This window comes from Sarcophilus harrisii, chromosome 3, assembly GCF_902635505.1.
Source record: "Sarcophilus harrisii chromosome 3, mSarHar1.11, whole genome shotgun sequence".
NCBI classification, from domain to species: domain Eukaryota; kingdom Metazoa; phylum Chordata; class Mammalia; order Dasyuromorphia; family Dasyuridae; genus Sarcophilus; species Sarcophilus harrisii.
In genome coordinates, this window is record NC_045428.1 from 19,105,873 (window position 1) to 19,132,876 (window position 27,004).

Sequence of the window (27,004 nt, forward strand, 5' to 3'; positions counted from 1 at the left end):
TATGACTTTCCATTTGTCTCTAATTTTTTGTGATGTTATTTCCCCCCCCCCCAAATTTATATATCTTGTCTATTTGGAATTTATTGTAGTATTAATACAATGCTGGCCAGACTTTTGTTAACATTGTTTCCATGGCCAATCTCCTATGTGGTATTTATAACACATTGGATATGTATATAGACTAACTTCACATTCCTAAGTACTAAGATGACTGTCAAGTGGAAGATGGATTTAGATTATTCTCCTAGGAGAAAATTGGGTAAGTTGAATAGAAGCAGATTTAGGCTTAATGAGGAAAAAAAAACAACTTGCCAACAATCAGAGCTTAGCAAAAGTGGGATAACCAAAGAGAGTTGGAAGAAGGTTTTGAGATCATTGAACTTCATTTGCTATGTGAAAAAAATGGAGTTCAACATTAAATACCTTTGTGGTTATTATTAAATAATTTTTTTTAGTTATTTTTAACTCTTCACAACCCCAAAGATTCTGGAGTGGTTTGCCATTTCCTTTTTCAGGGTCCCCATTTTATAGTTGAGGAAACTGAAGTAAACAGAGGTCAAATGACTTGCCCAAAGTCACACAGCTAATAAGTGTTTAAGGCTGTATTTGAATTCAGGTCTTCCCGAGTCCAGGCTGGAGGGCCCTGTGTCACTTAGCTACTCAATACCAAGAACCTACTGTATGTGCTATGTGCTGAAAGAGAAAGTTTAGAGAATAAACATTTTGTTCTTCGATACCAGGAGTTAAGCTGAATAAGAAGAGTACAGATTTCCAGATATAAAATATTATGTGATAATTTTTTTTGTGAGATCTTACAGGAAAGATGCATGGGCTTAAAGATTTAGAGCTGAAAGGAACTTCAGAAATCATGCAGTCTAATTCCCTCATTCTACAGATGGGAAAACTGAGGTCAGCCAGTAAACTTCAAGTGCCTTTTAAGTGTCTGATTCTCTACTAAGCAATGGTAATACAAAAAAGAGGCAAAAGAGTCTCTGCCTTTAAGGAATTAATAATCTATGGGAGGAGACAAGCAAACAAATATGATCAACCAAGCTATGTCAAATAAGACATAATTAACAGAGAATTCTGGAATTCAAAAGGGTTGGGGAAAGCTTCCTGTAGAAGGTGAAGTTTTGATGTAGCTTAAAGGAAACCAAATCAGAGACAAAGATGGAGAGCATTCCAGACATGAGGGGCAGCCAGAGAAAATGCCCCAGTTGAAAGATGGAGCATCGTGTCATGGAACAACCAGGAGTCCAATGTCACTGGATCAAAGAATACGTGATGGCCAGTAAGGTTTAAGAATATTGTAAAAAGCAGCCAGATTATGAAGGGCTTTGGATGTCAAACAGAGCATTTTTTTTTTTTTTTGCATTTGGTTCTGGAGGTAATAAGGAACTACTGAAGTTTATTGAGTAAAAGGATGAATTGGTTGAATCTGTACTTTAGGAAAATCACTTTAGTGGCTGAGTAGAGGATAGATTAGAGTGGGATAAGACTGGAGGCAGGCAGACCCCACCAGTAACTATAGCAGTAGACCAAGTGTGACAGGATGAGAGGGTAGTTTCAGAGGAAAGAATGGAGCAAATCTGAGAGATGCTATAGAGATGAAATGTACAAGAGATGTGGCAGAGGTGAAATCTACAGGAGATATGACAGAAGTGAAATTTACAAGCGCTGATGTAATGGTGAAACCCACAAGAGAGAGGATGTAGTGGTGAAATCTACAAGAGATGCTGTGGTGGTGAAATGTACAAGAGATGCTGTAGTGAAATTTACAAGAGATTCGAGGTGAAAGGTGAAATTTACAGGAGATGATGCAGTGGTGAAATCTACAAGAGATACCACAAAAGTGAAATTCACAAGAGATGATGTAGTGGTGAAATCTATAAGAGATGATATAGAAGTGAAATCTACAAGAGATGATGTAGAGATAAAATCAACAAGAGATGCTGTGGTGGTGAAATTTACAAGAGATACTACAAAGGTAAAATTTACAGGAGATGATGTAGTGGTGAAATCTACAAGAGACACTACAGAGATGAAATTCACAAGAGATGGTATAGTGATGAAATCTATAAGAGATGATATAGAGATGGAATCTACAAGAAATGATGTAGAGATTAAAACTACAAGAGATGCTGTAGTAGCGAAATATACAGTAGATGCTGTAGATGTGATTTCTACAAGAGATGATGTAGTAGTGAAATGGATAAGCTTTGGCAACAGCTTGGATATGAAGAGGAGAGAGAGTGAAAAGTCCAGGATGATTCCTAGATTGGGAGCCTGAGGGACTGGGAAGTGGTGTTGCCCTCCACAGTAATAAGGATGGTAGAAGAGGAAAGGGTTCAGGAAGAAATAGATTGCATTCAGTTTTGAACATACTGAGTTTAAGATGTCCACGAATACCCAGTTTCAAATGTCTGAAAGGAAGTTGGAGGTGTGGGATTGGAGGTCAAGAGAGATTGTGACAAGATAGATAGATGGGAGAATTGTTAGCCCAGAGATGGGCTACCACCAGAGATGGTAACTAAATCTTTGGGAGCTGATGAGTTCATGGGTGAAGTAGCATAGAGTGGGAGAAGGAAAGGACTCAGGTGAGGAGCCTGTGGGATACTTAAAGTTACAGGCTCACTTGTTTTCAGTGGCTCTCCCACAATCTGGCCTCATCCTACCTTTCCATCTGACATTCCCAGCCAAAAGCATTTTTTCCCCTAATGGCTCTGCAATTCACTGATTTTATACTTTTAAGGTTTTGATTTCTATTCCCTCTGTTCTAATATTCTTCACCTCTGCACCCCTTTTATCTGCTCATCCCAGCTTATCCTTTGAAGTTCAACTTAAATGTCAGATGCTCAGGGAAGATTTCTCTGAACATTCTGTCCCTAAAGGCCATTCTTCTTGGATTTTAATTCAATTCAACAATACTATTAAATGTAAGGCAACATGCTGCCTTAAAGGAATTTATTTTCGAAAACATGTTTTGGACTATTCTCCAACAGACTGACCTTGTATTAATATATTATACTAGCATATATCTAGTAGAGTATTTTTATCCTACAACGATCTGGGTAGTACAATATCTCCCTTCTACTGACCTTGTATTAATATACTATACTAGTACATAACTAGTATAGTATTTTTATACTCATAACTATTAGGTTGGTGCAATATGTCCCTTCTATACCTTAAGCCTAAGAAAGGCTGTGTCAGGAACCAACACCCCCTCCTTTAACAATCTTTGTTCAGGTGGCCTTCTCCCCTCCCCAAAGGCAACTGCACTCTTAGTTAAACACACCTGTTTGAAGAAGAATGCTTTTAGAGCACAATGATTCGAGGGGTCCCAGGAAGAACATTAACCACAGAGCACAATGACCCGAGGGGTCCTAGGAAGAACATTAACTACAAGGACCATGTGAACTTTGACACAGAGATAATGGTCTCACGTAGCAGTATAGCATAAAAACAAGACCCTTTGCGTGAATAAAGTTGAGCCGTGACAAAATTTGCTCGGTCTCCCTCCTCTTTCTCTCCCGTTTCTCTTTCAGGCTGGGTCCCCCTCGATCCCCCGAATAACTGAGTCCCGCTGGACGGGACAAGGCTGGTATTCTATCTTATCTAAAGTCATTTTCCTGTTAACAATTACAATGTTCTGGACACAATAAGTGTTTTTGTCTTGGTTTTTTATTTATTAAACATGTGTTAATATATGTGTTAAAATCACATTGTATTGCATGCATCTTCTCTTGCTGTTGGAGAGGCAGTGTGGAGGTGGGGTGGAAAGAATCCTAAATTCTGAGTCAGAGAAAATGGCTTAAAGAAGTGGTTACGGTGGTAGCGAGGTGGCTCAGTGGATAGAGAACCAGCCCTGAAATCAGGAGGACCTGGGTTCAAATAGGATCTCAGACACTTAACACTTCCTAGATGTGTGACCCTGGGCAAGTCACTTAACCCCAATTGCCTGGGGGGGGGGAGTGGTTACCTCCCTTTCACTCACATTTATCTGTAATAACCCTGGAAAAGTCACTTAAATTTCAGAATTCTAATCAGTGCAGTGACCGGTGTTCATACAATTTAGTTCTGTGGACAGGTCTATTGGAATTGGTCTGAATCACCTCACCGTTGAAAAGAGCCCAGTCCATCACAGTTGATCATCACAATCTTGTGTACAATGTTCCCTTTTCATTTCACTCAGCATCAGTTCAGGAAAGTCTCTCCAAGGCCATCCTGCTGATCGTTTCTTACAGAACATATTCCATAGCATTCATATACCCAACTTATTCAGCCATTCTCCAACTGATCTACTCAGCTTCTTAGGCAATTTTAGACACACAAATGGCTTGATTTGTCTTTTGTTCTTATTTGTTCTAAGGGAAGGCTTCTTTGGGGGATGTGGAGAAGTCGCCGGGAAGTGGCAGAGAGCTTTAATAAGTAAAATTAGCATTTATTAAGCACCTACAGTATGCCAGCTAAACGCTGGGGATGCAAAGAAAACCGATCAATAAATCATTTAAAGAGTAAAAAAAATCTTCCAGCTCCCTGGTCTTCTGTTCTCTCATCTATCAAATGGCTCTGAGGTTCTTGCTAGGGATAACATTGTAGCAGCCACTAAATTTAGGACTGGGGGAGTTGGCTCTTGACTATAGAGACAGACAACCCCTTTCTCCTTCCTTTGTCTCCCTTTATCTCCTTTCCTTCCGTTCTCTTTTTCCAACACTTGCCCCTTTAAGAAAACACAGACTCTCATAAGGTCTCATGCGTTCTCTCGCGCGAGATCTTCTTCCCGGAAGCGACTGTGCCGGTGCCGCGTGTGAAGAGCCCGTGAAGGATCGGGGTCAGTTCTGGGGAAGAACGGGGGGGGGGAGAGCAGGGCAGTCCCGGGACGGGCGGGGGCTCCGGGCCGTGACTCGTCCCCTAGGGCGGTGGGTGAGGAGAGTCGGGCCGGGGAGGGACTGGGATTCCCCTTCCCTTACAGAGTAGGAAACTGAGGCACCGAGAGGTCGGGGACGGGGCTGAGGCCCGAGCCGGGGACTCATAGGTCGCGAGCTGAGCGAGACCCTCGAGACCCCTTCCCCCGTGAGGAGGAGAAAGCCGACGCCGATGTCGTAGGGTCTCGGGGTCGCGGAAGTTCGGCTATCGAGCCCTACCTAGTTTTACGGAGAAGGAGACTGAGGCCCGGGGCACCCCCGGCTGCCCAGCTCGGGCCAGAACCTCGGGCGCTGGCAGCCAGACCTGGCGGGACGGCTCGGGCCCTTCGGGGGTCCCAACGGCCCGCGCCCGGGGTGGGGTGGGGAGATCACGTGGGACATGGCGCGAGTTAGAAGCCCGGGAGGGGCTGGGAGGGAGGGAGGGGGTCCCTTCGAGCCGGGGGGCAAAGAATGCGCTTCACCCCCTTCCCTTTTTCAGGGCGTTCGGGACCATGGAGTATCTGAAGGGCCCCGCGGCGAGCAGCCCCGGCTGCGTGTGAGTTACCGGAGTCTTTGTCCTGTCAATTTCTCTGTCAGTTTCACCTGGTCTGTTTCACGGGGTCCGAACTTTGGACTCTCCGCCCGGTTGCCGGCAGGCGCCCGCTGCGAGTCCCCGCCCGAGTTGGGCACAAACTATTACGAGTAATTTCTAGCGTTTCCATGGTGAGCCATGAGCTCGTCTGCTGTGGGTCCGGATTGGCTGCCGGGGCCAGGCGGGGGCTCTGAGGACGAGCCGCTTCTCTGTGGTTTCTGCTCGGTGCCCATTGGTCCGATGCTCACTTCGGAGTTTTTTAGAGATCTTCGGAAAGTGCGGCAGCGAGAACCGGGGCACCGGGGCTTAGGCTTCTTATTCAGGCCCAAGACTCGGCTAAAGATGCAAATACTTGTGACTGTTTGGAAAATGAGACCACAACAGGAAAAAATCAGGACGAGAACCCGGCAGGATTTTAAAGTGACCAGAGTGATTTATTAAATAATTATCATTCACCAGCAAACAGACCAGTATCAGTCCCAGGTCTGTCACCGGAGCTTGAATTCTCCATTCTAGCTCCTTTGGATGATCCAAATAATGTTTGCACCTCAGTTTGCCAGTCTTAAAAATGGGATGACATAAAATAAGGTTTTATACCTCTCCTACTTCTACAATTCAGTTCTATAATTATTTATCAGATGCTTACTGTGTACCAAGCACTGTACTAAACACTGGAACTATAAAGAGTCCAAAGATACCACTCTTCTCAAAAAGCTTACACTCTTATGAGAGATACCATCTGTAAATTTTTATTTAATTTTTTTATTTAAATTATTTTATTTAAATATTTATGTATACATATATACATCTACATGTATGTGTATACATACCCACCACAAAGCTATGTATAGGATAAATAAAATAACTTTGATATATAGTACTATTTCCCTAAGTAATTTTTTCCTTTGAAAGTATTTTTACACTTGGATTGTAGAATGAAATGACATCATAGGGAAAACATCCTGAGACATGATTGTAGGCAGCTATTCTCAGTCAATCCCGACACATAATGAATGCAACATATCCAAAATTTTTTTGAGGAAAAGTTATCAGAAAGATGGTCAAAGTTCAAATTAAAACTTAATAGTGCACCCCGAGCTCTCAGAAGGATGTATTGTCACTGTCCCATTTCAGAAATCTAAAATGTGCTTAATTTTGTTCCATTTACTTAAGCCTCTGCTGCGAGTGCGGTGTCCCCATCCCCCCCAATCCAGCCAACATGTGTGTGGCCTGTTTGCGGACGCAAGTGGACATTAGTGAAGGGATTCCCAAACAAGTTTCAATTAACTTCTGCAAACAGTGTGAAAGGTAAGATATTTTAGCTTATTTTATATTCTGATTTTCATTTAGGGCAGGGGTGGGGAACCTCTTTCCTGCCAAGGGCCATTTGGATATTTATAACGTCATTTGAGGGCCACATAAAATTATCGACTTAGAGAACTCAAGCAGTGGGAGGTTTTTGTATCCAGCTTTCAGCTTTTGATTGATTAAGCAGATGATTTCTTGGGCCTTTTATGGCCCTCACACTGGAGGTTCCCAGATCTAGAGTGAGAGGAGCTACAAATTTGGGGCAAATATTTGGGAGCCCCAAATTTTACACTGTTTTCTAGTTCTTAAGAAATAAATAAGATCATTATAAAGGTGTTTGTTTCTTGTTATAATGTCTTTTCTGTAGGTGTTTTTAAGAAATTGATTTATGCGAAGGAGAAATAAAAATAAAAGAAAGAATGTAGCTATTACCATTGGTTTGAGTTTTTTCTAACTAGTTGAGTGAAATGAAAACAATCAACATTAAGTTTGGATACAGTTGAATTTTTATCTTTAATACAAATAGTTTGTATATGTGTTAAATACTTAAAAACATAGTTAACTTTTCTTCCTATTTTGATAATAAGTATTTATTAAATACCTATTATAAGGACAGCTAGTGGTGGCCTTTGTGGCTAGAGTACTGGGCTCATAGGAAGATTAATCTTCAAATTTGACCTCAGATACAAGTGCAAGTCACTTAACCCTGGGTTAGCTCTAGAATGAGCTGGATTAGGAAATGGCCAACCCCTCCAGCATTTGCTAAGAAAACCCCCAGATGGGATCATGAAGACTTAGACACGACGCAGCAACAACAAAATGCCAGCATTTGCTCAGTGCCGGCGATACTGATACAAAAAGAAAGTCCCTCGTCCCCCGGGAGCTTCCAGGCAAAAGGAAGAACCAGTCCCCAAATGGAAAGCTTGAGGGAGGATGTGGGACTTGGAAGAGGACTTGCTGGCTGGGAGGGGGGGAGGGGATGACAAAATAGAGAAACCCAAGAAATCCGGAATGAGGGCAGGGTGGGGAAGGGGCTCTCGCAGAAGATCTTTCTCCTGTTCTCTGCTTCAGTGAACGTTGCGTTCGTGGCCATGCCCTCAGTCAGAAGGCTGAGTCCTGATGAGGCAGGTGTGCTGGGGTTGGGGGGATCCTGTAGGAGAAGGAGATTTCCCAGGGACAAGGTCAGCATTCTGACAGCCTGGCTTTGCGCACAAATCCCACAAGCTTGGGACCCTCCCATGGCTGGCCCGGTGATGTGGATGTACTGGTGTTAAACCAAAGCCTGGGCAGCCTGGGGAGCAGCCAGTGGTCTGACGTGGCCCATGACCTGGCAAGGCTTGGAGTGTGTCCTCACGGATGTGTCAGTACCTGGCAACCGGCAGGTAGCTGGAGAATTAGCCCAGGCAGCTGGGGAGAAGCTTCTGCACAGGTTGGACAGAGACACGCCCTTCTCCAGGTCCTACAACCAGAGGGGCAGCCGTCGGTGTCAGTGATGAGAGTGAGAACACTGATAAAAATCCCATCTTTGAAAGGAGATCTTCTAGGAACCCTACCAGGAACACTCTGTCTTAATGAAATCAAAATGAAATTTATGTTATGTATTTATACAAAATAAGTCAGATGACCTATCATTGGGTTTTTAATAAGTACATACATAAATCATGAGACTTTTAATATAAAAAAAAAATGACTTTTTTTTTTGTTAACCTGGTTAACAACTTCCTGATTGAGTTGTCCTGGGGAATAGAAATTGTTTTAAATGCTTCAGCTGATTGTTCTGTGTATACCTGTCTGTTCATGCAGAGTTATAATTTACTCTCTCTTTGTTTATCCTTAGATATCTTCAGCCACCGGGAACATGGATACAGTGTGCCTTAGAGTCAAGGGAACTTCTTACTTTGTGTTTGAAAAAAATCAAGGCTTCTTTAAGTAAGGTAGATTAATTATCTTCTGGAACTTGGTATAAAGATCAGACCTTGATAGCAGGGGATAAATTGGAAGAAAATGGAGAAATTTTAAGATTCAAAAATTATTATTCTGATTTGCTGGGGTTTGTTTTTTTTCTTGTATGGTTCTTTACAAAGTACCAAAATAGTCAAAAAGGAAAGCAGAATGTAATTTAAATTTTATTTTGGCAAAATACTTGTGTGTGTTTGTGCATGTATTTGCACTTATGTGCCTTTTAAACTGATAAATCACTTAATTCTCTGGTTACATGAGTTAGTTCAAGATGTTTGAATTAATTATTATTTAAATCAAACCTTTCATGTTAAAGTTACTAATGAGAATATTTATCAGTAATGCCTGTAGAACCTTTTTCTGGAAATGCTTTTTAAGAAAGTAGTTCACTCATCCTTTAATGAATGGAATTTTGTAAATTATGGCAGCATTCGGTGACCTTTCAACTCAGTCCAGCATCTTTGTCCCTTTGCATTATGCAAAGTAGATAACACCAGTAGCATAAATATCATCAGATTTTATAGATTTGCTCTTTTCCATCAAAGCTGAATTTATAAACGCTTTCTTAGGTTAAAAGAAGTTCATGTCATGTAAGGCTAAGGATCGTTAAACTCATTTTTATTGTTTGCACAACCTTGCCTCGTCAAGTTTTTATCCACTTTTTCATATTTATAATTACAAGCTTTCTCATGGAAATTTTTAAAAAGGAAAATTGGCTTTCGTTTGAAAGTCTTGATGATTTGTCCTGGATGGAAGTCCCTTCTTCCACTTCCTGGGCTCATGGCAGCGGGAGGGGGTTTGGGGTTTTCAAAGGCTGCCTGAGTAGTGCTGAAGCTCTGGGAGGTTCTCCCCCAGCGGAAGGCTTGTGTGGTTCCAGTGTCAGGCTTCCTGCTCCCTGGAGAATGGTCTGCCTGGGAGTGGAGAGACTTTGGCTAAGGCTGCGTAGGTAAAAATACAAAACCGCCATCAGAAAATACAAAACCGTGCTTCCCAGTCCTTTTGTGCAAAAAGGGGCAGAGGTGTCGAGAAAGTTGTGGGGCGCAGAGCTCTGCACAGCTCCCCTGAAGGCGGGGTTTTGCCAGTTATTTGTAAGCAGATGCAGGACCTGAAACGTCTCAGCTGAAGGAGCAGGAGCCTGCAGGTGCTGCCAGTGGAGGGAAGCGGGTCTCGATTCCACGTCCTCCTCAGATGGGAGAGGAGCAGCTGGATGGGCTGAAGCCTTTGGGGTGTCTCCCTGTGGGCTGTCCCAGCTTGCAGCCCAAGGATGGTGCCTACCGGCGTGGAGAACAAGGGTGACTGTTACACCCGGTGCCCACTGGCGTGGAGAACGAGGGTGACTGCTACACCTGGTGCACCTCCGCCCGTGGGAGAGAGCAAAGGCGTATGGAAATGCATCCAGAGTCAGCGGGGCCGATTCCTAATGTCTCTGTTGGCAAAGGCAGGAGGCAAGAAGCATGCTGGGAAGTTGGGCTCAGACCAGGACTTGGAGAAGCTTGGCAACCTTCCCCATGGAGGTTGTGGGGGGGTGAGCCAGGAGACCCCAGTTGGGCCGGACACTGTCACTTCAGCTAAAGGGGGAAAATTTCCAGCTCTTGACAGGAAACAAGCAGGCTTCCCGAGCCCGTGACTCTGTGGTTCGGTATCCAGCTAGCTCTAGCAGGAGCCACATCAGTGCCAGAGAAGAAAGGTCAGCAGAGACAGATGTCGTACGCGACAAAGGCAGCTCCGTCCCGGTGAGGGGGAAGAAGCTGTTGCATGAAAATGTGAATTGGACCCAAGTGGGAATGTTGGCTGTGTCGCTGTCCTGAGAACAGATGGAAGGGAATTGCCATGAAAAGGAAGCCTCCTGAATCCTGACACGGGCAGGCACCTGGCAGAGCCATGGGGGAAGGGAAGGGAGGAGTAGGAATCAACATTTTTAAAATTTTCCTATAATACAAAAAGATAGTTTTCAACTTTCAGTTTTGTAAGATTTTGTGTTTCAGAGTTTTTTCTCCCTCTCTTAGCTTCCCCCTCCTCAAGAGAGCAAGCAATTTGGTATAGGTTATGCATACAATCCTTTTAAACGTCCACATTTGTGAGGTGTGCGAAAAATCAGATAAAAGAGGAAAAAAATGAGAGAAAAAGAACCAAAAAAGAAGAGAGAGGGGATATGTTCTTTGATCCACATTCAGTCTCCATAGTTGTGTCTCAGAATGTGGATGACATTTTCTATCCCAAGTCTGTAGAAACTGTCTCGGATCTCCGTGTTGCTGAGAAGAGCCAAGTCCATCACAGCTGATCATTATATAAACTTGCTATCTCTGTGTATAATATTCTCTCACTTTATCCAGCATCAGTTCATGGAAATCTTTCTAGGCTTTTCTGCAATCAACCAATTTTTCATTTGTTATAGACAATGTAATATTATTATACTTATATTATTATAGGGAATAATCATTTTAAAAATACCCACTACATGCCAGCCACTGTTCTGAGTGTTTTATAAATATCTCATTTGGTCTTCCTGATAATCCCTTCAAGTAGGTGCTGTTAGGATTCCCATTTTACTTTTGAGAAAACTGAGGCAGGCAGGTTAGTTAAGTGACTTGCTCAGGTTCACAGAGCTGTTATCTGAGGATGGATTTAAGCTTTTCCTGTCTTCAGGACCAGCATTCTGTCCTCTGCCATACTGACCTACCCCGACGTGTTATGGGCCAGAACTTGAAACAAGGGGCTAAGTCAGTGGGATTGATGGAGACAGTGGTTGTTTAGCCAGGTGCTTACTAGTTCTCTAGTTCAGTCCATGTACTTCGTACTTACTATAGTCCTACAAGATTCACACCCTTGATAAGAGAGCATATAAGCTCAGACAAACTCAGCCAGAATCAGAACTAGGGAAGACAGAAGTAGCGGCAGGTTCTCCTCCTTTGCTTCTCCACTGAAACCAAGATCCAGAGGCCTCCAAAAAACTAGCCGAGCCCCAAGTGAAGGAGACAAGACTTTGAAGGAGACAAGAAAGGATTTGGACTTTAACCCCTGACTACTCGTGTGGTGATTACTGAACTGAAACGAAGGCTGCTCCCAGAGACCCCAAGAAAACCTCAACAGAGAATATTACATTTTAGAGAAGAATATTACACTGACGTACATACAAGTAGCAAAACAGCAAATGGACAGAGTTTTTGGAGGGGTTGGCGGGAGAGCTAGCAAGCCAAGAAGGACATTTAAGGTTGGAATTAGTGGACAACTGTTGCATTTGGGCGTCATTGGAGACTTGAACTGATTATTTAAGATATTACATAGATGATAAAGTTCAGAGAAGACAAGAGGCAAAATTGGTCTTAATTTTTAAACATTTTATTCTTTTTTTTTTTTTTTTTTTTTTTTTGCTGAGGCAGTTGGGGTTAAGTGACTTGCCCAGGGTCATACACTTAAGTGTCTGAGGCCAAATTTGAACTCAGGTCCTCCTGACTTCAGGGCTGGTGCTCTATCCACTGCCCCTCCCTTCCCCCCCAGCTGCTTATTAAATGAAGTCTAGTTTCATTTAATTGCTTGCTTCAGTAACCAGAATTTATATTGAGGGTTCTGAGAGCCCCCAAGCTTGTCAGAACTGCTACACTCCCAGAGGGTTGGCACATGGATATTTGGTTTTCTCTCCTCCCCCCATTCCCCTTTTTCTTTCTTTTTTTTTTTAAGCAGAAACTGTCAGTCCTGGATGTGATTGCAAATCTGGATTTTTAACACTGTGTCATAGCTTGGTCAGGAAGTAGCCAGCCATGAATTTCAGAGCTAAAAATGGTGACCAAAGGCTCTTGACTTAGTGTGATCGGAATGGAGCACCCCCGGCCTCTGGCTGAGGGGGTTAGAATCAGAGAACCCTAGGACGTGCAGGGTGACCCGGTCCCACAGTCCCTTTGTTCTCCCTCACTGGCCCTGCCCTAGTGCCTGTGATTCCTGTGGCCTTGGGGGGACCCTTTGTTGATGTCCACCCATTTCCTTGTGACCCCATTGGGGGTTCCTTTTAGCCGAGATCCCGCAGGGTTTTGCCATTTCCTTCTTCAGTTTCTTTTATCAATGAGAATTGTGGCAAACAGGGTTGAGGGATTTCCCCAGTCACACAATCAACAAGTATCTGAGGCTGAATTGGAACTTCGATATCCCCAATTCCAGGTCCGACGCGATCCACCAAACCTTGTAGCTGCTCCGGGGGAACCCTTGGCCTTTCTGGGAACATCTTGTGAGATTTGGTGCATCACCGAGCTTGTTTCCCCTTTTCCAGGGAGATGGGCGAGTTCTTCACAGTTTACTTTAGTTTTCTATTTGTCCCATTGAAGGTACGGCTGATTGAAGCTGGCTTTGTTTGGACAGAACCTCATTCCAAGCGGCTTAAAGTCAAGCTGACTATCCAGAAGGAGGTGAGCGGGGGAAGCCGGCCGGAGGGGGAGCCGGAGTCCTGCTGCACTGCGTGTGCTTCAGACAAGGACCAGTGAGGGTTATTTCCCGGCTGATTCGTTTAATTCCGTCATTCTTCCTTCTCTGCTTGTTTTGGGGTCACGGGTCCACTTGGCTGGTCCTTAGGGAAAACACATGGCGGAGGGGAGGTAGAATGGAGGCTTACATTAGTTTCTGACAGTTGTTTCCAACTAAAATAAAAACATCAGGCAGGAGACGCTTTTGTTTCTTTTGAAGATGCTCTTTCCACCTCCCTCTCTGTTTCCACAGCTGAATTATATATAGCTCGTCTTTCTTCAAAGAAAATATTCCCAAGTGAAACTGCTTTAATTTAAGAATATTTCAGAGCCTTTGAAATGTTAATGTAAGACATCCTGGGGCTTAATCACTATGTCTTTTTACCTTTTTGATCAAATAATCTACCATTTTCTACATATAGGATGTTAAATCTGGGTAGTTTATCCTTAATTAATATGAAATACATTCTGAAGGTCCTTATGCGAACAGATTTTCAATTAAAGAAATGATGAGATCGCACAGGTTTATGGGCCTTTCAGGTATTAACTGTGACGTGATGGAAAGTCTCGGAGCCACAGGTGAGAAGACTTTGGACGCGACTTTCTCTGGGGACAGATGGATGAAGACACTTCTTTTTCTCCCTCCAGGTCCTGAATGGCGCCATCCTTCAGCAAGTGTTTGTGGTGGAATATGTGGTGCAGCCCCAGATGTGCGATGCTTGCCATCGGGTGGAAGCCAAGGATTTCTGGAAGGCTGTGGTTCAGGTCAGGCAGAAGGTAAGGATGATGCGGATTGACAGAGGCCTCCTGCATGTCCCCCAGGGGTGCCAGAGCTGGGAGAGAGGGAGGGAGGCCGAACCCTTCGCCCTTTCTCCAGAGCTTGGCAGTTCCCAGGGGTCTCCAGTCTGACAGAGACGCCCCTCCCAGACCCTCCTGCTTGTCTCCCAGAGCCGTCAGAGCTGGGAGAGAGGGAGGGAGGCCAAACCCGCCCTTCGCCCTTTCTCCAGAGCTTAGCAGCTCCCAGGGGTCTTCAGTCTGACAGAGGCCCCTCCCAGGCCCTCCTGCTTGTCCCCCAGAGCCGCCAGAGCTGGGAGAGAGGGAGGGAGGCTGAACCTTTCCCCCTTTCTCCAGAGCTTGGCAGCCCCCAGGGGTCTTTGGGCCTGGGCTATTTTGAGACGTGAACATCGATGAGTCAAGGGCACATTTTTACCAAAATGTCTCTAGCGCCATTTTGTTTTTGTCTGTTGCATGAATGTGCCATCCGGAGTTGATTTTTTTTTTGTTCCTCTTTGACCTCTAATATTTGTTTTGGGTTGAATCATCCAGCTTTATTCTTGGATTTCTATCTAGACCCTACACAAAAAAACTTTCTACTACCTGGAGCAGCTGATCCTGAAACACAGAGCACACCAGAACACCCTCCGCATCAAGGAGATTCACGGTGAGTTGCGGATCCCCTTGAATTTCCCCGTTTGAAATTTCATTTTAACGATCCCCCCAGATGTCGTGTTCCTTATGGAACGTTCTGCGCGCCTTTTATTTGGGAGAGTGGGGAATGACAGGCTCTCCCGCTGTCACTGTTGTGGAGGCCTCGGGGCACTTGTGATGAGCACAGCGCAGAGACATAAACAAGCCGAGGCCTCGGAGGGCTTGCATCCATTAGAATAGGCTGGGAGCGCTTGGGGAGAGATTGATTTCTAATATGTCTTTAAAAAGTCATCATTTAAAAGAAAGATATTGGGAAGCTCAAAAAGTTGCAGATATTCAGCTTTAGGGATAATGACCTAATTATATTTATTGATGGGAAGACAGCATTCAAAGATGGCGAGTACGTTTTTCATGGGACTGTTGATGCCAGCTTGGGGCTGTCAGCTCCGTGGGATGGGAGGCCCCCTGAGGAGCTGTGCGCCTGTTGGGAATGGTCGGCTTCCTTGTTCAGGGGAGTGTTTCTGAAGGCTTAGGGAGAAGGAGCGTTTTGGGGGTGGTTATGGTGACCGTAAATAGAACTGACAGGTGGGGACTGAGGCAGAACCGGCCAAGCGACTTGCTCAAAGTCAGGCTGGCCACCCCCTGGATCTTTAGCCCCTGCGGCCCGTGGACTGTTAGACAGGTCAGGAAGGCCTCCGCTGGGCACCAGGCTTGCCCCATCCAGGAGTACCCAGACCCCAAGGGACCTCCTTGTCTGCTGGGGCGCCCCGCTCTCCTGGGGAGAACTCTTGGCATAATGAGTCAGCACAGGCTCGGGGAGACCTTGCAGCTGAAAAAGGGACTTTGGTTTGCTCTGGGGGGAGCATTGGTGGGGAGGGGGCAGAGAGCAGAGATGGGCAGAGTTGGCTAAAATTCTGGCCGGCAACCCTGCTTGGGCCTGGCCCTGACCCCCTCCCTCGTGGGACCCCCTGCGCCCTGCAGAGCCCCTCCCTCTGTGCGGGAGTTAATGCACAGAAGCGCTTGTCCCCTTGGGTCTGTGGAAGCCCCTTCAGGGCCGCCCTCCTGTTCCTTTTAGACGGCCTGGATTTCTACTACGCCCAGAAGCAGCATGCGCAGAAGATGGTGGACTTTCTGCAGTGCACGGTGCCTTGCAGGTAGGGGGGGTGGGGGGTGGGGCCTTCTGGCTGCCCCTCGGGCCGGCCTTTCTGAAGCACCTCATGGGTGCAGGGGGGCCCTCGGGGCCGCAGGCGCCAGTGCAGGGGGGTGAGAAGCTGCGGGGAAGCCGGGCGCGTGAATGTGGCAGGAATGGCGCGTCCCAGGGTGGAGGCAGGCCCTTGTCGGGGGCTTGGGAAGGAGGGGGGCGGTACAGACACGGGGGGCGGGAATCAGCTCGGGGGGGTGCCCCCCGCTGGAACATGGCCGGGGTATCTCCAGGGGTAAATTGGTTTATCCAGCAGTACCCAAGTGCCACCCTATGCTGGGCCTGAGCCGGCTCCGGGAACACAAGGACAGTCCCAGGAATGGGGCCACAAGGAGCTGGGGAAGGATACTGGGGTGGGGGGGGCAGGCTCTGCGCTTGACAAGGGCAGTTGTGGGGGTTAAGGGTAACCTTGTCGTTTCTTTAATTTTTAGATCCAAGTCTTCGCAGAGACTGATCTCCCATGACATTCACAGCAATACGTATAACTACAAAAGCACTTTTTCTGTGGAGATTGTTCCCATATGCAAGGTAACTCTTCCTCCGCCCCATTAATCTGACTGAATCTGAATTCAGCGTCCATTAACGTGACTTAGAAGAGCAGCCTCATGAGTTCACATAAGTTAGAAGCTCCAGAAGAGCTGGGGGAGAAGTGTCTGCGATTGGGCTAGAAGGGACCGCCTGGGCCGGGGGGAACCTGGGGGTGGGGGGTGGGGTGGGCCCGGGCGCTGTCCCGGTTCTGAAAGGCCTGCCCTGGTGAGAACAGCCCCAGCCCTGCCGCTGGTGGGCCTGAGAAGGCCTCGGGGAAGCCCCTGTGGGCAGGGATGGCAGCTTGTGGTTAGGGGCTTCTCCTTTCTTTAGGGTTTGGGGAAGAAAGCAGCCTGGCTGTGGAAGGCGGAGCCACCGTGGGTCTGCACGTGGGTGCCCTGTCTCACGGGCAAGGAGGAGGAGCATGGTCTGAGAGGCTGAGGGATGTGCCCGGGGCCTAAGGCAGGCTCAGTTAGGTCCCCCTGTCCCCCTCCCTCTTTCTCCAGCTAGTGCTGTGGGGGGAACAGACCTCGTCCTCCTGTACTTCATGGGCTCAGAGCAGCTTTTCAGCCCCTCCCCTCCCACTCTAGTGAAAAGGCCTTTCTTTTCTGTCTGGCTCAGAGCTTACAAACAGGAGACAGAGACTCTCCAGGTTGTTGTTGGCCCCAGCCCCACAGGCCACAGAGATGCTCCTTCCTGCCCTGAGGCTGCCTTGGTCGTGCACCGGCCTGGCTGTGGGGCCCATGGGGCCCGCGGCAAGTCTGTGCCTGTGTCTTCCCGCCTTCCAGCGAGCCTTCTGTGGCCAGGCTGGTCATCAGGGATGCCCTGGGGTTTGCAGAGCCCTCCCTGACCGTCCCATGGGGCTGATACAGTCAGTGAGGGGGACAAATTAAGTCCAAATCAAATCTAACTTAAGTCTAAGATCTAACAAATTAAGTCACAGGCTTTGCGAACCTCTCGGCGCTCTGTCAGCGGCTCTTTGTTAGATTGTACCTGGGCCTAGGATCGCGTCTGGCCCTGGGTGCTTCCTGAACGCTTGCTGGTAGCTTGACAGTAGGTGTCCTGGGTTTGTCAGATGGAAATAAGTGGAGTCCGTGCATCTGTCATTTCCATCGCTATATTTAGATTAAAGCTTGGACTCTGATGTTACCTTAGGAATAGTTGAAAATAAAAAGGGTAGAAAGTTAATGAGAGCTTTGAAACCTCAGTGTCTCTTCATTCACACCATAGACCTTTGTGGACAGCGGGTTATGCCCTTGCTCCTGTGTTTGGGGTTCGGAGGAATAAGAAGGCCGGGGACCCTGTCCTCGGAGCCTGTAGTTTAATGGAGGCAGCCCCTGAGGGCTCCCACTCTGGTACCAGAGCTTAAAACCCTAGAAATTCATCAACGTTTTGTTTCCCCCACTAAGGAGGTGCTCTGTCCTTGAGATCAGTTTGATTTTTTTTTTAATGTTGTTCTCAAAAAGGGTCCCTTCCACATTCTCTGTTCTCCGAGTCTGTAATTCTACCATTAGGTACTTTGGCGTTTCAGTTCCTAGTTCTTCTCAAGTATCTTTGTGTGTCTCTATGTAGATGTAAATATAGACAGAGAAAAGATATTTCAGTGGGAATTGTATTGGAGAAAGACATTTACAGCTGTTCTCAGAGAAATTTTGCTTTAGTTGAATTTGTATTCTTGTAGATGTTTGTAGAGGTTATGAATTGCCAAAGATGTGGTGTGTGTTTATAGAATGTCAGCGTGTGGTTGTGTGATAGAAACGTTAATGTGAGGAGGGACTCTCAGTTCCATATCTGAAGAACAGGGTAATAAAGTTGTAGCTGGGCTGCGGAGGAGAAGGGATCTCCGAGAAGCGGGCGCAGGAGCTTTTCACGTCTGGTTGTTAGAAGGAGTTCTCAGGACGGGCCAGGGTGGTAGACTTGGGAAAGAATCGTGTGGGGAGCTGTGATGTGGGACTCACCTCTGCCGCTTTTTGCTTCCGCGCAGGACAACGTTGTGTGTCTCTCTCCAAAACTGGCGCAGAGCCTGGGAAACATGAGCCAGATTTGTGTCTGCATCCGAGTCACCAGCGCCATCCACCTCATTGATCCGAACACGCTGCAGAGTAAGACTTTTTGGGGAAGGAGTATGGAAAAAATGGTCTTAAGGGGTTTTTTATAGTTAAGACTATTCATATTATGCCCTTGAATTACAGAATTTTAATTTTTGGAAAAAACCCTCATTTTTCAAAATGAGAATTATAAACCTAGCTGCAGAACGTGTTTACAAAAGGTGAATGGGGATCGGATTGGGAAGAAAGCATTTGATTAAAAGGGCTCTCTTCTATCATTTGATAATGTTTATAGAAATTATCTCTTCTATTATTCCTTAAAATCTTTTCTTGTATAGTTGTTTCGTTCCATTAACTTTTACTGGAATTGGATTGTGTTTGTTCTCCAATTTAATTTTTGTGTCTAATTCATTTAAAGCCTCATGGCCACATTTCAGTGTATTTGAAAGCAATTCAGGCTTTGGAAAGCAATTTGCTTTCCGGGATGGAGTGGGGATGTGGCGGCGCTCGGGTGGTTAGCTCATTCCGTCGCTCCTGGAGTTTAGATAAAACTCATTTGGAAACTTCCATCCTAGAGGAACGGTTTATTAAGGCTAATTATTTAGATGCATTTCGGCCTGCTTTTATTTTAAAAAATTCTAGTTTTAGTTAAAAAACAAAACGGTTTAGAATTTTTCCTTAACACACAGTGAACAGAAATGGAAAGTCTCTAGATAAGAAACCACAAATGATCTTGATACAATCCATATGGAGAGCAAGAGTGACGGCAGGAAAGGTGTACACCCTGGAGGCTCTTCCTGCTGGGGATTAGGCAGGGATTGTGCATGGACCATGGCGGAGACTGGCCAGACCCGTGGCCACACTGAGGGGCCTCTCCCTCTCCCGCATGCAGTGCTGGTCGTCCCTCGGCCCGTTGGCGGGTTGTGGACGCTGGGGGAGAAACGGGCACATGGGGGCGGAGCCCGGGATGGAGGTGACCGGGAATGTCTCTTCTGCATCGCTGGGGTTCCCCCAAGGGCCCATGTCCTCCGCCCGGCCCTCAGGGCTCTCCTCGCCCCTTCTCCGCAGTCGCCGAGATCGATGGGAACACCTACTGGCGGTACCCCTTCAGCAGCTTGTGCCACCCCAAGCAGCTGGAGGAGTTCATCGTGATGGAGTGCAGCCTGGTCCACAACCAGAAGGCCGTGGCGGGGGCCGGCATGCGGTCCAACAAGGTAAGGCCCCCTCGCCCCCCGTGGCTCGTTTTCTCTGCAGTTTTATGCTGGGCTGCTCTGGATCCAGGCCTTCTGGCAGGAAGTGGGAGTCAGAGCAAACGAGGTCCCCGGAGCTGGGCCAGGAGGAGAACCACTGGCCTGCTGGGCGCCCGGGGGCTTTGTACTAGGGTGGACGCCAGGACCCTGAAGGCCAGACTCTGGCTCGCGCTTTCTGGCCGCCTCCACCAAGGCCACTCCAAGTTCTCCTCCAGACTTGTGCTCCTGACGTCCGGGTCCCCCCCTCCCCCTCCCCACCAGGGGCTGGCCGGCTTTGGCCAGAGCCCCGGGCCTGGGCTCCGCTGCTGAGGGACCGAGGGCCCTAGTCCCACTCCGTGCAGTGGTGGGCCATTGGGCAAGGACTCCATGAGGGCCTGGGCATGGGGGCACCTCTGTCCCTTCCCTCTTTTTCCCTTTGTCCCAGCCCGAGGCCCCGCTCCCCCTCCCCATGTCCAGCCTATCAGCCAGAAGGCATTTAACTTGCTGCCGTGTGCGTCTATCCTCAGGGAGCCTATATTCCATCAGGAGCCTCCTGGGCAGGGGAGGCCTCCTACGCCCGCAGGAGAAGCTCCCCCGGCTCTGGGGCGGGGCCCGTGTTACAGATGGGGCAAGGGCACTGATGGTGGGTGGGCAGCAGGGGACGTCCCCCTCCTTGGAAGCCTGTGGGCTTAAAGGGGCTCAGGCGTCCCTTAGTGGTGCTCAGAAGGTGTCCATCAGGAAGCAGGAGCTCATGGCCACTGACTGAGCAGCCCCTCTCATTGTTCCTGCCCAGCACATGCTCGCCGAAGTCTGGGTGCAGAAGACATCGGAGATGAACACGGACAACCAGTACTTCTGCCGGACTCACCTGGGACACCTGCTGAATCCCGGAGACTTGGTGCTGGGGTGGGTACGCCAGGGGCCTCTCGTTGGCACCTGGGGTCCCCGGCTAAAGTTTGGTCTGGGCTGCTCCCTGAAAGCTCCCGGCAGGGAGGAGGAGGCCGGGACCAGGACAGGGAGGAGGCCTGGGCCTGGACAGACAGGGAGGAGGCTTGGGATAGGAGAGGGAGGAGGTCTGGTTTGGTTTCCACATGCACTTTGGCCCTTGGGTGGCTGTGCTGGTGCTGGTTCTGTGGAGGAGACACCAGCCTGTCCAGTCTCAGCCCAGAGCCTCGTGCGCAGCATCTGCCCCCTTCATTGCAACTTCTCGCCCGGCCACTTGTGCAGAGCCTGGGCCGGGGTGGGGGCCTCCTCTCTCTCCTGTCTGGGGAGCCCGTAAAGCAGCAGACCCCCAGCACGGAAGGTGAACATCTTCCTTATTACGCTTCTTGTCTTCTCTGTTCCAGCTTTGACTTGGCCAACTGCAACCTGAACGATGAGTACGCCAACAAAATGAGCACGCATCGTGTCCCTGACGTGGTGAGTGTTCCGTCCCCTTGGGAGCTTTCACCCGGGAGGGAGAGGTACCTGCTCTTCTGTGAAGAATGGGGCTGTTTGGGGTCTCTGTGGAGTGGGAAGGTGAGATCAAATGAGACCTTTCCTTTTGAAAACGCTTTGAAAGGGGCTGGGTTACCTCCTTTTCCTAGAATTCGAGACTTTGGTCCCTTTTTTTTAATCAACCATTTCCCACAAAATGCCTTAGTTTTCCTAATTTACCTTTTCAGACCCCTTTGACACAAAAGCAGAATGAGTCACAGGAGTGTTTGCAGGCTGTATTTGGGATCCACTCTTAACTTGCCTCCATCTTTATTCCCTGGAGCAGCCAGAGTTTGTTTAGAAACAAAAGCCAGGGTGGAGGAAACCTTTATGATATTGGGCTTGATGGATGAGCCCGCTTTCCTCCTCTGTATTCTCTGTGATCAGGGGTGGGTCTTGGGGCGAAAGGTTGAGGCGGTGCTCCCACTTGAATGGAATTGCGGTTGTCAACAATCTCCCAAGCCTTGAAACCTGACGGCACTTTAAAACCCTGATGAGTTTGTGCAAAGTTGGTGCGGCGAGGCTCCATCTACCTGCTCCTTTAATAGGAGTAAACAGGTGCTGCTTTTTTCAGCAGAGGGTGGAGGTGAACTCGAGGTGATGGAGGGAGAGAAACCATCTGTTTTTACTTGGCTGTTTTCAGAGACACAGGAGACGGAGCCGGGGCGTAGGTGTGAGGCTAACAGAAGTGCAAGGTCCGCTTAATGAGTGTCTCTCCGCCAGCCTCCGGCCGGCGCGGTTGTGTCCACATGGGCCAGCTGTCCCCTTGAGGGGCTGGGGCTAGAGGGAGACCCCCCGCCGGGGACACGCCGCCCTATCTGTGGTCTCCGCGGCGGGTTTTAGAGTCTCTGGGCTTCCAATAGGCCGCTGTTGCTTTCTGAATAACACTCTGATTACTTTGGTGTTTAGGTCTTGATCAAAAAGAGTTATGATCGTGTCAAACGTCAGCGTCGCAGGAACTGGAAGCTCAAGGAGCTGGATCGGGATAAAGAGACCATGGACACAGATGATGAGAGGTACGGGCCGGGCTCACGCTCTTAATGCTGACCTTGTGGTCAGGGAAGCTCTCTCTGGCCCTGAGGCTCTTGGGCTTTGCGGAGATAGAGGAGGGTGGGGCTTCTGGAAAATGAATGAGCCAGGGCAGTTTGCCAGACTGGCACCTCTGCTTATGGCCCCGTCAGATCCCTTGGGCCACTTCTTGGGCTCACCTCTGGGTATCGTGGCTGCCTCCCCTCCCCCAACGAGGGGCAGCGGGCCTGGCACATGGGAGAGATGCCGGCTGCAGTTAATCTGCTTCTTGTTCCGTGTTGGGAAATGGAAAGGGAGGGGGCCGGCGAGCTTCCCTGGGAGTGTGGGGGGGGTGGGAGGGGCCTCCCAGAAGATCTTCCCACCTGTTAGGAGAAAGTCACTAGTCCCAGAATCCCTGAGCATTAAAGAGGTGAGACTTCCTGCCCAGCTTCTGGTTAGTCACATCATTCAGCTTAATCACAGAAACCAAAGCCCATCAGTGCAGGCTCACGAGTCATTGCAGGAACCCAGAGCAGGTAGATGGAGTGAGAATCAGGTGACCTACACAAATGGGCTGGACAGAGACCAAGCAGGGAAATAAGTAGGAGGCCTCCAGGGTGGGCACGAGGCAGCTCTGGGTTAAGGCTGTTCTCTGGAGTTGGGTTTTACTTGCCCTGGATCACACTTGGCTCAGAATTTGAGGAAAATAATAAACAGGCTTCCCAGATTTGTTGCTTTGAGCTCAGGCTGTGCAGGCCCAAGCTCGGGCCAAGTGTACGTGGGAAGGGATGGGTGGTGGGGGGAGGATGCCCAGGAGACCCTCGCCTGGGAGACGGGACTGCTGACAGGAGCCGTAATGTTCTTACTGCCTCCCATCGTCTTTGCTGGAATTGTCTATAATTATTCAGGTTATCTTGAGCTGTTCCACAAGTAAAGTTTGTGCTCAAACCGGTGACCTGGGCTCCTGCCCGGCACCACTCTCGTAAGGCTAGTGCCGGGTCAAGCGTCCGCCCCTTGTAACGGCCCATGGACGTGAGTCCCCCTTCATGTTGTTACTGCTGCTGATATAGTCATCTCAGGCCTCTTTAACTGTGCTATCTTCATCTGAAAAGGGAGGCTCTTTTTGATAAGAATGAAATAAGAAATACCTAATTTTGGGGTTGCTGAACATCATCTTTTAAATGGGAAAAAAAGGGGATTGAGGTAAACAGTGTATCCTTGTCTGCACTCGGGTGCGCCTTCCTTGGCGGCGGGGGCTGCTCTTCCATCTCAGAGGGCAGGGCTCCTGGAAGGCTGTGCCGACACACACGCCAGCCTGGGCACACGTTGCCAAGAGAAAAAGCAGGGGCTGGGCCCAGTGGAAGACCGGCCCCAGGCCTGCGCTCCTCTGGTTGTGGGTCCTCAGCCATGGCGCGGAGGGTCTTGGGCGAGCCCCCATACTGGCTAAAGCACAGCTAACACCGTCTCCCTTGTGCTCACTTGAGGAAAGGGATGGAGAAGCTTAGACTTGGGAAGGCCGTTTTAGCTCAGGTGGAATCATTTTTCCCAGACAGCATCGTTTCTTCTGCCTTTGGTGCCTGTGGTGACCCTCAGAGTTGGAGGCTGTTCAGCTTCCAGGGGACATGGGCATTCATTACCTTCAGGGTAACACTAGTTGGAGCATTAGGGAAATGCGCCAGAAAAGGTTCCGTCCACAATGTCAGGTGCTTAAGCTGAGGGAAGGCGAAGTTCCTGGAGACGTGGGGGAGGCGGCTGACCCGATCCCAGACCCCGAGTGCTGGGTTGGAGCTTAACAGGAAAGAGTTTAGGGACAGAGGGATGGAGAAAGCGCTAGAAGTAAGGGTGCCGTGAGCCCAAGTGAAGCTGGAAAAAGGTGAGTTGTGGTTGGTACTTGAAGACCAACCCTAGAGTTGGGGATCGACTTGGGAAGTGACAGGACACAGGAAGTTCTAAACCCAGAGGGGGAAGAGAGCCGGTCAGCCCTGTTGGGCCGCCTCCCTTCCTCTCCCTTTCTTTGCTTCCAGTCCCACTGCTGGGATGAAATAAGTCAGCTCTCGGCATAAAGCAGACTCCTCGCTCCAGGGGAGCAGCTTTCACCTTCTCCAAGGGAGGGGAAGCGACTAATTTTGAATTTTAAAAGCTTTTTTCTCCCAGCTCCTGCTCAAGGAGCTTTTTTATGTCTCCAAAAGCCTTAATGTTATTGCCTGCTTTGTTGAAGGTGCTTAAAAGTAATTTGGATAAATTGAGAGTTGGCTATATTATTACTATTGATATAAGTAATGAAAAGCCTAAAAACTTGAATTTTAAAAGTAACTTTGGTAGATATGCTCTCTTTAGTGTGTAATAAAAAGGAAAATCTTGATGAATAATAAGTAAAAAGCAAAGATATTGTCTAACTGGCGAGAAATAATTAACTTTGCCGCAAGTTCATGCTTTTGAACTCCAAGCATTTTAATCTTCAAGCTTTATGTAGCCTCATAAAGGGTGACAGTAAGAAGAATGAAAGTACTTGGAATGTGAATAGTTTGGATCTAATTAATTATTTTCACTTTGAAAAATGGAAAAGTGTGATAGATTTTTAAGAAGTTCTAATTTATTTAAAAAGTAGGAGATAACTGTTCTGTCTGTTAGATGTGTTAATGCTAAAAAACAGGTCAATCAAAATTAATTAGCCATTTTAAGAAAGAAGTTACTAAATATTACAATAGGAGCAGTACTCCATCACATTGAAGTATCTACACTTTCCTTTCTTTGGCCACTGCCTCCACCCCTACAGACCGAGCAGCTCTCCCTCCTGGGGGGCTGCTCTTGGGGATGGTTTATGGGGAAAAAAATCTCGGTGCTGGGTGACTAATAAGCAGCCCATAGTTAAGCCTCTTTAAACAGAGTTGGGTTGGTCCTCAGACCCCCCAGCCCACGGCAGGATTCCTCTCGGTGTCTGCAGTTTGATAAAGCTCCCGGAGCTTGCGACCTGCTGGCCTTTGACAAGCCCAGGGTCACCTCGCCACCACAGTTGGCCTTTAGTCACCGCTGTTGGCTTTGGGAAGAGCTCTGCATTTGCTACTTCACTTCATCCTCATCACAAACCCTGAGGGAAGGAAATGCTCTTAGAATCCCTGTTTTACAGAGGCGGTGATACGGAGGCAAAATCTGAGAACGTCAGTAGGGAAATGGACCATAGGAAATGGATTTGCCTTTCTTTTTCCCTTGACCATCTGACTTTTCCCACAGTAAAATATGGTCCTATTAAAAAAATCACTATGTTTTATTAACTTTATAAACTTTCAACCTTGAAATCTTTCCCTAAGTTTTCATCATTGCAGATTCCTTGATCTCCTATTCTCTGTGCTTAGAATTGGGCTAATATGGACTGTTGGTCTGTTAACCTCTGCAAATTTCCTTCTGCAGGCAGTACCAGGACTTTCTGGAGGATCTGGAAGAAGATGAGACAATCAGAAAGAATGTCAATATTTATAAAGGTTAGAATTTAAGTCAATTGAAAAGTCATGTTTTTTCTATAACTAAAGTGAAGTATTGGGAGCAGTTGATTGGGTTGTCACCTTTAGATAAGTTAAATTTTTTTTTCAATTCCTTAGCATTTGGTAATTTTTTCCCTGCCCTCTCCTCAAAGAACAGCCCCCCTCCCTCCCCCCCAGCAACTTTTAGATATGTATAATCAAGCAAAACAAAGTCCCCTCTTGGCTATATCCTAAGAGCATATGTCTCAGTTTGCATTTGGAATCCATCATCCATCCATCTCTCTCTCTCTCTCTCTCTCTTTCTCTCTCTCGGCTTCATCAACAATCCTCTAGAAATATGGCCGATCATTCTGGTGATCAAAGCACTTTAAATCTTTCAAAAGTAATCATTTTACAATGGCGGTCTTACTGTGTACGTTTTTTCTCCTGGTTCTACCCACTTCCCTTTGCATCAATTCACCCAGATCTTCTCTGGTTTTTCTGAGATCATCCCCTTCCTCGTTTCTCACAGCATTCCTCTGCCATCCTTGTATTCAGCCATTCTCTAGTTGATAGTCTCCTTGGGCCTTTACCTTTTACATCTAGTTATTCCACAGCATTTGAGTTTAATTCTTGGCTTCCTTAAATATATTTGGAGAGCAGCAGAATTCCATTAAGGCCTGCATTGCACAGGTCTGGAGGCCACGGGGGTCCCTGTATGTCCCTCCTAACTTGAAGCCCCTGCCTTGGCAGTTGGAGGAGCTTGCTTGGATGCTCTTGCTGGTTGTAGATGCCGTGGCATTCCCATGGACCTTGGGCATAAAACCAAAGTCCTTCAGGTTCTTTTTGTGAGAAGGTCGCCAGGAGGAGGTCGGTTCTCCAAGCAGTCTTAATTGTCTGCTCCTGAGACAGTGGCTGGGACCATGCTGGGTTGGGGATCAGGGGGTTGGGGGGTCGGCCCCTCTCTTTCACTGATGTCGCTGAGAGTTGGAATTGGGACAGCGCGTGGAGCCGGGGCTCTAATTGTCCTCTTTTTTCTCCCATCTCTCCTCCGCCTTGTTCCTGCCGGGTGATTTCTCAGCTTCGACAGCCCCCGTGGAGAGTGACACGGATGATGAGGGAGCCCCTCAGATTAGCCTGGCTGAGATGCTCGAGGACCTCCACATCTCTGAAGATGCCACTGGGGGAGAAGGGGCATCCATGATGAGCTGATGAGATGCATTTCATCACAGGCCACGCTTCCCTCATTTGGAAAATGAGGGCTTGCACCGGGAATCTCTGAGATCCCTTCCTGCTCTAGAATTATTTGTTTCTATAAAATTTTAGGCCTTTTGAAAATGTTTGAAGTCTAAAAAATTGAGTAGAAAATGTTTATCTGCATGTCATAGAGAAATAAAATTCATATTGGGTTTCA

The 27,004-nt window shown here is 47.6% G+C and overlaps 1 protein-coding gene across 3 annotated transcripts; it reads left to right on the forward strand.

Annotated features, from left to right (window-relative positions):
- Positions 1 to 4,735: 4,735 nt before the first annotated feature.
- On the forward strand, positions 4,736 to 27,004 carry NMD3 (NMD3 ribosome export adaptor). Of its 3 annotated transcripts, none has more exons than XM_031957607.1 (16): positions 4,736 to 4,834; positions 5,407 to 5,463; positions 6,673 to 6,807; positions 8,645 to 8,741; positions 13,083 to 13,163; positions 13,866 to 13,994; positions 14,568 to 14,658; positions 15,721 to 15,799; positions 16,278 to 16,374; positions 18,356 to 18,473; positions 19,488 to 19,633; positions 20,442 to 20,554; positions 20,995 to 21,067; positions 22,034 to 22,140; positions 25,541 to 25,611; positions 26,672 to 27,004. In XM_031957607.1, the coding sequence occupies exons 2-16, from the start codon at positions 5,420 to 5,422 to the stop codon at positions 26,800 to 26,802; spliced, it is 1,512 nt and encodes a 503-aa protein (XP_031813467.1). In that variant the 5' UTR covers positions 4,736 to 4,834; positions 5,407 to 5,419; the 3' UTR covers positions 26,803 to 27,004. The 3 variants fall into 3 exon arrangements, with proteins under 3 accessions (XP_031813467.1, XP_031813468.1, XP_031813469.1); XM_031957608.1 differs by lacking the exon at positions 4,736 to 4,834 and adding an exon at positions 4,850 to 4,922; XM_031957609.1 differs by lacking the exon at positions 4,736 to 4,834 and adding an exon at positions 4,869 to 4,926.

Coding starts and splice junctions, on each gene's coding strand:
- NMD3 (XM_031957607.1), top strand. CDS start 5,420: ATGGAGTATCTGAAGGGCCCCGCGGCGAGCAGCCCCGGCTGCGT. Junction 19,634..20,441: donor CCGGCATGCGGTCCAACAAG/GTAAGGCCCCCT, acceptor GTTCCTGCCCAG/CACATGCTCGCCGAAGTCTG. Junction 22,141..25,540: donor ATGGACACAGATGATGAGAG/GTACGGGCCGGG, acceptor TTCCTTCTGCAG/GCAGTACCAGGACTTTCTGG.